Genomic DNA, 12,261 nt, shown 5'->3' on the forward strand with positions numbered 1-12,261 from the left:
CCAGGCGCCTTCTGAAAGTGACATATTTTTAAAAGGATCATTCCAGCTGCTCTGGTGAAAGTAAACCCTAAGGTCAAGGGTCAAGGAGAGCAGGTAGGGGTTCCTTGCTGTCCCCAGCAGGGCAGATGGTGGCTGCTGGCAGGAAGAAGTGGGTAAATGCTGGAGCTGTCTTGATGGAGCCATCAAGATTTGCTAACAGCAGTGGAGTGCTCAAGAGAAAGCCACCTTTACAGCAGTCAGGCAGACTCTTCCTGCAGGCTTTAACACAATTCTATCTGAAATCCCGCGGAGATTTCAGAGCACTTGTGTAGGAACCTAGGGGCAGAGGTTCCTGAGGACATGTGGGACACTGACCTGGAGGATGTGCCCTCTGCCTGGGGATGCCTCACAGGCTGCAGCCATGAAAACCGTGGTGGAGCCGTGGCCTTAGGCCAGGACACAGAGGGACGCACGTTGATAAACAGGCCTGTGGCCGTTCTTCTTTGTGCGCGTCAATATGGTTCTTCCAATTATGGCAAACGAGTGACGGCCTTTTGGGAAGAAACACTAAGGTTCCGTGCAGGATAAAGAACGAAGACGAGGGCTTTAAGGAGTTTGAAAGGCATGGAAAGCTGTTCAGATAGCCAGTGCCTACTTTGTTCTCAGCTTTGTGGTTTCTGTGGTTCAGCTCGCGTTTGATCTTCACGGTAGCTCTCTAAGGTAGACACTTCTCAGCAGCTGGCCTCATGCCCGGGCCGCCACGCCACTCTCCCTGGGGAGCACGCTCCTCATGGGGCACAGATGCCCAGAGCAGAGCAGAGGCACAGGCCTTGGAGATCCGCGGACGTGGAAAGGTTTTGAATGAACAGACACAGCATGAAATAAGAAGAAAGATGAAGCATCCTTAGGAAAAGGGGTAGGGGACCTGAGCAAGCGCTGTGCAGAAGGCGGCTGACACGAGGAGGCGTCCCCTTCGTCGTCAGAGGGGTGTGCTCGGTACTCGGAGGCGAGGACACCCAGAGCCCACACGGGGGCGCGAGGAACGCGTCCCCGGGCTGTGCTGGGGAGAGCCTCACTGGGGATGCTGTGTGACATTTTTGGACGGTCATTTGATACTGTTTTCGAGAGCCAAAAGATCTGCGTAACGTTCCATCATGAAATAACTATTTTGGGACTTTTCTCAGGGAAGTATCCAGGGATCTACGTAAGGGCCCACGTGTCAGCTGCTGCTCAGTGTGGAGCTGTGTACTACTAAATATTTATAGCTCATAATTATGCCAGCAAAGCACACGTGCATAGGTTTGGTAAGTCCGTGTTTGTAAGAAAAGCCGAGTGTGTTTTGACAGACACATTTTGTGCATGTATTTGCATAGAAACACAAATGGTAGAGCAAACATATATCCTTGCATGGATAGTGGTTTTTCTTGAGTGTTAAGATTATGGGTTTTTAAATCATTTTCACCATTTTTGTTTTTTGTACTTGAAAATACATTAATTATGTAATTAATAAATATCGACCCCCAGTTTAAGTCGTGGGAAGTAGAACAGCTATTCTGCCAGGATGGAGCACACCAGTGGAGGCTTTGGCGGGGGGGGGGGGGGGGCACACCTGGGGCATTTGGGCGAGCTCCCCAGCTGCTTTACCTGTAAACCGAGACATGGAGTCTGGAACTGGTCTCCCTTCCCAGAAGGGGGTGATGGAAGCAGTAAGGAACAGGTGAGGGCCTGGCAGCACGGGGTGGGGCCCTCTGTTGCTCCTTCAGCACAGCCAGCTTGTCCCACATTGGAAGATGGGCGTGCGGGTGGACGGCCAGGTGAGATGCTGTGCTTGCTGCCACTGGTCAGTCTGTGCCACTGGAATGTTTGATTAATTGGGTTGGTTTGAGCTCTGAAATTAAGTCAAAAATCTGTTTTTTATAATACATGTACACACATTTCCCCCCCCCCCCACATTAAAGCAAAAATTTTTAGGCGTCGGAGTCACTAGGCTCCTTCCATTTCTTCCCGCGCTGCCATGCTGAGAGCAGGAGAGCCACACTAAGGGAAGACGGGAGAAAGGCCCCAGCGCAGGCTGGCCGTTAACTGAGGACATGCCTCAGTTACAGCCTGTTTTCTAGAAGAGAATTCTGGGAACATTCACACAGACACTGGACCTGCAAGAGTGGATTGTGAACTTGAGCGTCATGAAGGCCCCCGGCAGGGTGGATGGGGAGTCTGGACTGCGGCTGGAGTAAACGCTCCCTGGTGGTGTGGGAGAATGTGTGTCAGGATCACTTGGGGCTGTTTTACACCCCATAGGCTCCATGTAGGCGCCCAGGGTGGCTGGCGTGGCCCGTGATGGGGGAGCAAAGTGGATTGCAGACGGGGGGGGGGGGGGGGGGGGGGTATGGGGAGGGAGGCCACCTGGTCTTGTCCTTAGGATGATTTTGCTTCAGCTGTCCATGGTAGTACCCTCTGCACCGCTGACCTTCACCTACCCAGGGTTCGACCGTGCAGGTTAGCGTAAGCACAGCGTGTTTGACCAGCTCTTCGGAGAGGGAGCCTCCTGGCAGTACACTTGTGGGCAGGGCAGCGCCCATCCCTTGGGGCCCAGGTTCCGTTTGCTTCCTGGACTAGAGCGATGGTTTGAAGAGCTGGTATGGCCGGAGATCTGAAGCAGATAAAGGGGCTTGAGGGCAGCGGACTTCCTGTGGTGGTGATGGTGGTGGTGGTGGTGGTGGTGGTGGTGGTGGTGAAATGTGACCCCTGTCCCCGAATAGGCTGGGAGTTGAGGTATCCTGCACCCGGCGGTGAGCTGGTGATGAGGCTCTTCTCAGTCCTGGTCATACAGGCCTGCCCTCTACTGACTAGCTGCTGTCCCTTGTTTTGTTTCTGTTACCTTTACAGAGCGTGCCCTGTGCTGTTCCCTTCTGGAGCGGGTGTCTCCCTCCCCTTCTGTCTCCTTGGTAGACGCCTGCTCCCCCTGCAGGTCCTCTCACCTTGCTGTCAAGTGAGCATGGAAGTCTGACCCTGGCAGCCTGCCGAAAACTCTCTCTGGCAGGTTCCTGATCCTTGTGAGGAGGGGCCTTTGTGCAGCATAGAAGATGTGATTGGCTTTGCCACACTTTGGAGAGCTGTGCTATATCCGTGCCGCCATGTGCGGCGACTTGTGACAGCGCTAAGTGGTTAGGGATCGGAGCACCACCATGGGGGTCAGGGATGGGGTTGAGATCTGTTCCTCTGGTTGCAGTGGCTTTGGGCAGGTGTCTGACCCCTCGGCTGCAGCCTCCTCCTCTGTTTCGAGGGACAGTACAGGACCTGCCTCTCCAGGTGGTTGTGTGGATTACCCGTGACGATTCTTATGGTAAAGGATTCTAAGTAAAACACTTAGCCCAGTGCTGATTAGAGGACCCAGTGGTTAGTCCAGTAGCATGTATGTCTTGCTCATCACAGCATGTGCTTCTGTACATTCATTTAGTTTTTATTGGAGCAAAATAAGGAAAACAGTGGCAGGACTTCGTGTGTATGTGGCTCCAGTCCGCTGGCTTTTGGAGTTCAGCGGGCAGGGGTGGGAGCCAGGCCCTGGGAGCCAAGGCCAGATGTGTGTGGTCTGGTGGTCCTGAACTCTGGATGGGACATGGAGGCGTATTCTGTCCCCAAATCCTGCCCCTGTTTCTCTGTCACCCTGGGAGCTCCTGGACAGCCTTTTCATGTGAACCATTAGAGTCCTCCTTTCCAGCTTGCCAGTTTGACCTTCACGACCTCAGGACTGTCTTTCCTAGACTCCTAGCCTAGGTTGGCCAGCAGGAGCATTGGCAGGGGATTAGGTGGACGGAGGAAGGAGGAACCGGGACCTTGCTCACGCTCTGCTTTGGTAGGAGTTTTATGACAATGGCTGTGTTTCCCCCGCGGTCCCAGTTCTTGCTGGGCAGCCCTTGACCCTGATATAGTTCTGGCACCTGGGCACTGTCCCTCTTCTGGATTCTGGGGTGGTGGTGCCTACCTGCTGTGCCAACTTAGGTGGTTGCTCGTTAGTGTGCTGTCACTGGTGTACCCCACCGTCTGCGTGGAATCCCTCTGGGTGTTATACCTAGAGTGTTCCTGGGGCCCTGATGGGCCCCTGACTAATCCTCTATGGACAGTTTCATAAGGGCTATGATGACTGCATTATGGCTGCTAGATTATCCCAAACCTTTTTCGAGATCTCTTGGCACTGGCCGTCTCAGTGTTTCCAGGGTACGCTCTACTGCTTCATCATTGTATTCTGTTTGTAGCTTCATCTGTATGTCCCTGGAAAACATACGTATGTGTGCTTAGGACACAGGCAGCAGTCGTAAGCTTCACGGTGAGGATTGCCGTTACAGCCCAGTACCTAATGAAGTAAAGATCCAGGCAGTATTTGAAAGAACGGCAAACCATGAACAGATAGCTAATCACCAGCCACATTTCAAATAAGAGGCATTCAGTTAGCATACCCCAGAGCTACGCCTGACCGAAGCGTTAACAGTTCATCGAAGCTCATATACCCAGCATTGTTCTGATGTACTGCTCACAGCAACCCTATGAGATGTAAGTGCTGATGCTCCACTTTCTGGATGAAGAAGCTGAGGCACAGAGAGATTGACTTGACGGGGCTGCACAGCTGATGGATGGCCGCACCGGGGATGGCACCCAAGGCCGACTGGCTCCAGAACCTTCAGTCAGCCTGCCAGCGGTACTACACACAAGAAAAGAGCGTTTCGTCTTCAGCGAGTGAAGTGGGCGTAGAACCCGAGTAAAATACCAGCCCCTGAATTCCAGATGACTAGGGCTTGTGCAGGGTTCCACGTGAGTCACGGTTAGGCAGCTGTCAGTATGATTTGCCACATCAGAGAGCCAGAGGCGAACCGCGTGATCTTCACTGATGCCAAACAAGGCAGTCGATAAAACTCATCATTGTTGATTTTCAAAAATCATAAACCTTTAACTAGGAACTAAAAAGATTTCCCTAATAATGGAGAACAAGTCAGAAAAACAGTCATTTTCAGTGGGGAACCTCTTCCCGTTATAATCAGAAGATGCAGCCACACCAGCACTACAATAACATTGGACGTTTTTATGGAAACTTTAGAGAAAAATCAATAGGAAGATGTGATTGCCCATCAGTGATGATTATCAGCCTTAGAAAACCCAAGGGAATAGACTCGAATAATTACAAATAAGGGTAAACCAGTAGCTAATTGTATAAAAAATGTTTGCATATATCACATGAGTTGCTTTTCTATCAGAATAATCGGAAAAACAATCTGGAAAAATAGATGTCACTCATAATGGCAATGAAAGTAATAAAGTATCAGAACTACTAGTGACAGATATGCTGGGCCTGGATAAGGGCCTGTTTACAGCTTACCGTGTACTTGGATGGAACACTCAATTCGTACTGTTAATTTACATTTTTTATTCATTTCCTTTAAAATCCCAAAGGAACCTTTTATTTCTTATTTTATTTTTTAAGTTCGTTCATTTTGAGGGGGTGGGAGCAGAGAGAGAATCCCAAAGCAGGCTCTGCGCTGTTAAACCCACAAACCGTGAGATCATGACCCGAGTCGAAACCAAGAGTTGAATACTTAACCAGCTGAGCCACCCAGGTACCCCCAAAGGAACTTTTTATTACTTTTTTTTTAATGTTGATTTTTGAGAGCGAGTGACGGAGGAGCAGAGAGTGAGGGAGACAGAGGATCAGAAACGGGCTCTGCACTGACAGCAGACAGCCTGACTCGGGGGCCTGAGGTCATGAACCCTGAGATCATGACCTGAGCTAAAGTTGGATGCTTAACCGACTGAGCCACCCAGGTGCCCCCCCGAAAGGAACTTTTTAAAAGAAAAAAAAATACCCGTCAGGTTTAAGTTCATTTGGAAGACTTACTTGGTTAAAATCTCCACACGGGCTTCGAAAAAGAATTGATGGGGCAGGGAGACCACTGTGCTGGAGGTGACCCAGGCCTGCTGAAGGGTGTCTATGATGAAAGCCAGCCAGTGCTCTGGTGGAGAGCAAGGCCCCCAAACAAGTGGGGACAGCCGGAGCACAGACGTGCGGGCCTGTAAACTGAGGGTGCACGTTCCGTCGGGTTCCGGTAATGTTGGTGTGCTCTTAGGGAAAAATCATGGATTTCTTAACGTACCTTCCCCGGCAGCTCCACCACCCAGGGAAAACCACTTCCAGCGTTTTGATGTTAAACATTTGCCTACGTGTCTAAACTATACCTGTTACTTGTTTTGAAGAAATGATACACGTGTATTTCTTACCTCCTTTTTGCTATTAAACACGAACATTTTTTCTTGTGAATAAACATGTTCTTGTGGTACATCCTTTAACAGCCGCGTAGAACTAAGCAACAGGAAGTGTGAAAGCATGAAGCCCAAAGTTCATCATGCTCCCCGGTACACACCTGGTGGGGGGAAGGAGCCCTCTGAGCCAGCGGTGTGTAGGATAGGGAGCTGACCATCTCCATTGCACATCCCTCCTGGGGGCGAGGATGGCACGTGCTTGGGATGGCACTGGGTTCTGTAGCTGTTAGCATAGGGGCATCTCCAGGAGATGTGTGGAGCACCTTGCCTGAGCCAGGCTCTGTGCTGCTGGTCTCACCTAATTCTGATGATGGCTCTGTGAGGTGAGGTGAGGTGATGCTGCACCACAGTTCGCTGTGCACTCCGGCTCACCTGGCTATTTCATGCCTGAACAGGATTCTCTTTTTAGGTCTACTTAACTAGAAACTTAATTGCCAGCTGGATTTCTCCTTCTCTCCTCTCCCGGCTCTTTCAAGTTATCTAGCACAAAACCAGTGTTTCGGATCAGTGTTGAGGTTATCGAAGGAAAATTCGTTCATTATGAAGATGACTTGCCTTTTAAAGGTTTCTGGATTTCCACTGTGAGAAAGGGATTCTTTAGTTTTTCTTGAGATTGGTTTATTAAGTTTATTAAGTCACGTTGCACGTAGTGTCATGGCATCTTTACTAGTGAGGGCGGCCTCATGGCCGTCATGGAGTTCCATGTAGACACCATGTGTTGGCTGTAAGCCTTCAAGCATCCGTGGATTGGTGGGCTTGCATAACTAACTCAGGCAGTGTGTAATTCATTTTTAGCTGTTTTACATGTTGATGGCACGTTACCAGATGGCACAGTGTATCATTTGGGGCCATGTACCCCAGCACCCTGTGCTGATGGCTCCAGCAGGTAAAGGTGTTTTTTCTCTTGAGCAGGGAGTCTAGATTTCAAGCACTTGGGCGCTCAGTGTGTGCGGGCTCAGGTTCCCTCTTATGGCCCACCTTTTCCCCTCGCAGCTTCCCCAGGGTACTGATGGGAGCCCTTGGCCTGGCTCCAGGAACTTGGATGGATGAGAAGACTTGGAAGGGGAGGCGAGCATGGCTAGTTGGAAGGGAATCTGCTTTCAGATCGTCATCTTCCATTTGTAGTTTGAGACCATGCATTTGGGTCTAGGACTTCTGCAGGCTCTCCTGTCCGCCTTTCCTTCATGACAGCGAGTCCCGTCCCTCCACCAAGCTCCCTGTGGCGCAGCCCCTTAGGGCCTATATAAAAGCTCTTCCAGAGCCCCAGACCCAGAACACCTGAGAGTGCTGGCTTCGTGGAGGCATTGTGTATGGATTAACTCACACAGGCGTCAAGACTGCCTTGAGGCAGTCTTGCCAGCTTGGCATTTCTCGTGCATGGGTTCTCCTAGGGGGCCATGTTGAGAGGTTCTGCACCAAGATACAGTGTAGAGGGAGCTGTGGGGGTGGGAGCTGCGTTCATTTAGAGCCCTCACCTTTCCCACCTTTCTGCTCTTGATCTAGCATGAACTGCTTTTAAGGAGGATCCCATGAAAACAGCAGTGTTCAGATACGTAAGCCTGAGCAGTTCCTTTTAGCTGGTGACACTGCATCCCTAGGACGGACTATTAACCGGAGAAGGTGCTAGAGCCCTCCAGGTTAGACAGTGATTCTCATCTCAGTGTTTAACTGTGGCGTCTGTGGGACTACCAGATTCTTAGGTATTGGCTTGAAGGTACACACTGAAAAGAGAATGTATGTGATTCCTTTTAGATGGAGTGTGTGCTAATAGAGTAGCTAAAACCAGTTTAGCTTACGTGTATCATGAATATTCTCATTCATAGTCCATCTTATTTCCTGTTACAGAATCAATACCTCTTATATCCCTTTAACAAAAATACAATCATATTCTAGTTACTGGCTTGTTTTTCAGCAGGGAATACTGTTGTCTTTCATGAGGTATAAAGGAAGCATGTTAATGCTGTTGTCTGGGAAAATTAAGTGGGATCTATTTCTGATTCTGTTCTCAGCATTTTTACTTCATTTCCCCCTAGTTGCATGGCATACAGGCTAGCACATGTTTTGAAGAGATACGATGCTTTGATCATAGTTCTTGCTTCATAGGTAAGATAGAGTGTGGCCTATGCACTTGTCATTGAATCATTGTGAAATAAATGAGGAGTGGCTCAGAATGACCTTGCTTTTATCTTATAGAGCTGGCTAGTAAGTATTAGATACACATATTTAAATCTTGCTTTTAAAAGTAGCTTAAAAAGGTACATTACTTGGTGCTTTCCTTCATAGTGATTTTCATAACATCCCTTGATCCATGTTGCAATATGTTTGTTTGACCTGAAAAATGAAATCGGACCTTTTGTGAGAAACAGGCACCATCCTGACGGTGCATGCTGACCGTGGTGCTTGCACTCATTCGTGTAGTTGCCCTGAGCTGCCCAAAGGAGCTGAATTTGCAGCTTCAGGGTGCTATAATTGTGATGAAATTACATTTAAAGCATACAAGCATTTATCTGTAATATTTTTTTAAGTAGCAAAAATGTATGTTGACCCCGTTTGAGTCTAGCAATGAGTAATACTTACACACAGCCACATGAGCCTCCTGGAAGACAGGCCGTCACACTGTTCTCGATACATCAGTACAATTTTATTTTTAACATTTCATAATTATCAGAGTTTCTAGTATGTTCTGTTATTTTGGTTGGGTTTGTGTTACTAATTGCAATGGTGATGCAGGTTTTCAGATGATTTTAACTCCTAGAAAGTATATTGAAATAAGTTTTTAAACTAAAATTTTGTCTTTTTAAAGTTTATTCATTTATTTTGAGAGAGAGAGAGAATACACACGACCAGGGGAGGGGCAGAGAAAGAGAGAGAATCCCAGGCAGGTTCTGCACTGTCAGTGCAGAGCCTGACACGGGACTTGAACTTATGAACCATGGGATCATGACCTGAGTCTAAATCAAGAGTCAGACACTCAACCTACTGAGCTACCCAGGCACCCCTAAAATTAATTTAATTTAATTTAATTTAATTTAATTTAATTTAATTTGATTTAGTTAGTTTAGTTTTAAGAGAGAGAGTGAGCAGGGAGAGGGGCAGAGGGAGGGAGAGAGGGAGGGAGGGAGAGAGAGAGAGAGAGAGAGAGAAAGAAAGAGAATCTCAAGCAGGCTCCATGCTCAGTGCAGAACCCAACAATGCAGGGCTTGATCCCATGACCCTGGGATCATGACCTTAGCCAAAATCAAGAGTCGGACGCTCAACCAACTGAGCCAGCCAGGCGCCCCTAAAATTTTAATTTATGTACATATTTTTTATCTCAGGGAGATATGCTAGGGTCATTGAAGACTTCAAAGCAGAACAATGCGTCAGGTAAAATTCAGAGTGGAGTGGAATATCAAGCATGTTCAGGGAGAATAGGAAGTGACATGGAATTTCTTTACTGTTAAAGAAGAGCGAGTGGATCCTGCGCCTTAGCACCTCGCCTTGCTTCCTCACCCTTGTCCCAGCCTTGCTCTGCTGTCTGAAAGCACGCAGAGCAGTTAGGAGGAGCATGGAGAACAGCCAGAGCTAATCCAGCAGGAGGGATTGGGTTCCCCGAGGCAGAGAACCTGGCAGACAGAAACGAGAAGGAAGTACTCAGGGCTGTAATGGAACTGCGATTCCCTGCAGTGAAGGGGGGCACTAAATGTGCCCCCGGGAAAAACCGAGACTTGCCACAAAGATGAATCCCTCAGACACCCAGGGGGGAAAGAGCAGGCCGTGGGTGGAAACACACTGCGGCCTACAGCACCCCCCCGAGCTGAGTCTGTCAAGTGCTGAGGGTTAAGGAGACATCATCCTGGAGTTTCCTGCCAGTCCTGTGCGCTGGGCGTGCGGGAAACACCGCGAGGGTGATGGGCAGGATCAGGCAGGCAGTGGTGGGGTGCACACAGGTAGCACATAGCGCGGCTCCAGAGTTGGGCCCTCTAGGCTGGTTTTGGCATCAAGGTGAAAGGAAAACTCGCTGCCAACGGGGGTGGCCCGTCCTGTGTGCCAGAGTTGACCGTTCCCGTTTAAAATGGAAACTCAGAGTACGAGACCTAAAGGAAGAATGCAGCCTCTCACGTTTTTCCTCTTTTCCCATTAGATCATTAGAAATTTTCATGAGGAAATGCTTTCTGGACGTTCAGCAAGTCCTTCGGTTTCACTTGTTCAGTTTCACTTGTTCCTTTTCATTTTATTAAATTCAACAGAAGCAAATGCTTTTACTAACATGAAGTTGTGCGATACTCATTGTAAAACTGTCTTTCCGAAGCCATTCATGTACACGTGTCCAGGGCTGTCTGTACCCAGCAATCACCAGCACCTAAAATTCCTTGGCGCTTACCGTGACCCAGGCACTGTTCTCAACTCGTATCACATACTTATTTAATCCTCCCAAAACTTTGAGGTAAGGAGTATTGTTCCCATGTCACAGGTAGGGAACACTGAGGCCGGAGCTTAGGTTTCTTGTCCAAGGTCAGGTACCAGAGTCTTTGGTGGAGCCAGGATTTGAATCCAGGCCGCTGGTCTCTGGGGTTCCCCCCCTGCTCACAAGCCACATGGGTGTTAGAAAACCCCTTTCTGGGCGTCCGGATCGTTTCTTTCTTCTTTGTACTTAAGTATTTTGAAAAGCGTGTTTTTATGAAATCAGTGAGGCGATGACTCTTGCAGAGGAAGCCGGACAGAAAACAGCTTGAAGGATTTGGCAGTGATTGGGCACGTGCCGTGGTGCCCGAGGGTGGGGTGTGATGGCCGCTTTCTTCCCTTCTCTGCTTCTGTGGTCCTGCTGCTCTGCGCAGTGGTTGTGCGCCACGGTGTCGGGTCTCCTGTGTGCCTGCAGTATTGGGGTTGCAGGGTAAGGAGGAGCCTCCGCACCCCCCCCCCCCGCCAAGAAATGGGCACCTGGGGTCTGATTGCTGCACGTCCAGGAGACGTGTGTGAGTTTGCTAAACTTTCTGATCATAATCTCGGCTCTTTTCGTCTCTTAACCCCCCCGACTCTCCCTGTTGACTCGTGTTAAGCCTGCAGAGCTGTGCACCGCGACAACGGGACCGTGTGGCCCCAGAGTGGGGCCCCCATGAGGGCAGGGGCCTGCGCAGTCACACTGTATATTGCATGTGGCTGGTCTGTTTCATTTCAGGAGCCTCGGGGTCTGCTCAGAGGAAGATGAAAGGTGGCAAAGTCAGTCCTACTCACTTGCACGCAAGCCAGACCGGTTGGTTGTGTGGGAACCTTGTGGTACCCGGTGGAGGTCTGCCAGGACCCGCTCCAGCAGCCGGGATGCCGTGTGTTCAGGTCCAGTTATTGCAGGTAAGACCCAGCGAGCCAGGAGGACACTGGTCGCCAGGAGGACGCTGGCCGGGCGGCAGCCGGGGGCCAGGCTTCAGGCTGCATCTCCCTGGGCCTGCAGCTGTCCAGTGCTTCCTCTCAGGAACTGAGAGACTTCTAACCGCCTCTCGACTTCTAACCATCCCAAGCACTGGATGATCGCTCTGTCACCACAGCTCCTCCTGTCCTGTCTCTCTGTACTTGTCCGAGCTTTCATCCTTATGAGGATTGACGCTTCAGTGTCCGCACTGCCCCCGTGCGGTCTGCGTGCCACACCTCACTTGGAGTTCTGTGAAGTGGGGGTGCCGTGCCCCACTCCTGCCTGAGGCCTCCTAGCAGCCGTAAGGGCTGCCCGAGGCTGGCCAGAGGACGTCTTGTGGTGCCTGACTCCTCACCCTCCCCTGCCTGCCCTTCCCCAGACCTCACTTGTCTTCTCAGTGGGGGGGCGGAAGGGGCTTCCTCAGGCAGCTTGGCGCCACTGTGTGTGGGGGGTGCTCAGTGCGACGGAGGACGTAGCCTTTATGTTTAAGGTGCTTTCCCCCGGGAAAGCTGGCACCGTTGCAGAAAAGGCGCTCATTGCAAAGGGAGGAGCTGCTGTTTAAGAGACACCCGATAGAAGGTGTGAGCTTT

General features: G+C 50.1%; 1 protein-coding gene across 2 annotated transcripts in view; it reads left to right on the top strand.

The window, feature by feature from the left end:
• ZXDC (ZXD family zinc finger C) overlaps nucleotides 1-12,261 on the top strand; it is a 37,737-nt gene that overhangs the window by 21,807 nt on the left and 3,669 nt on the right. For both annotated transcript variants that reach the window (XM_049641136.1, XM_049641137.1), the window contains one exon: nucleotides 11,444-11,613. In XM_049641136.1, the coding sequence (XP_049497093.1) occupies nucleotides 11,444-11,613 (170 nt within the window). The remainder of the gene's footprint in view (nucleotides 1-11,443; nucleotides 11,614-12,261) is intronic.

The sequence above is a fragment of the Panthera uncia genome, chromosome A2 (assembly GCF_023721935.1).
Source record: "Panthera uncia isolate 11264 chromosome A2, Puncia_PCG_1.0, whole genome shotgun sequence".
NCBI classification, from domain to species: Eukaryota; Metazoa; Chordata; class Mammalia; order Carnivora; family Felidae; genus Panthera; species Panthera uncia.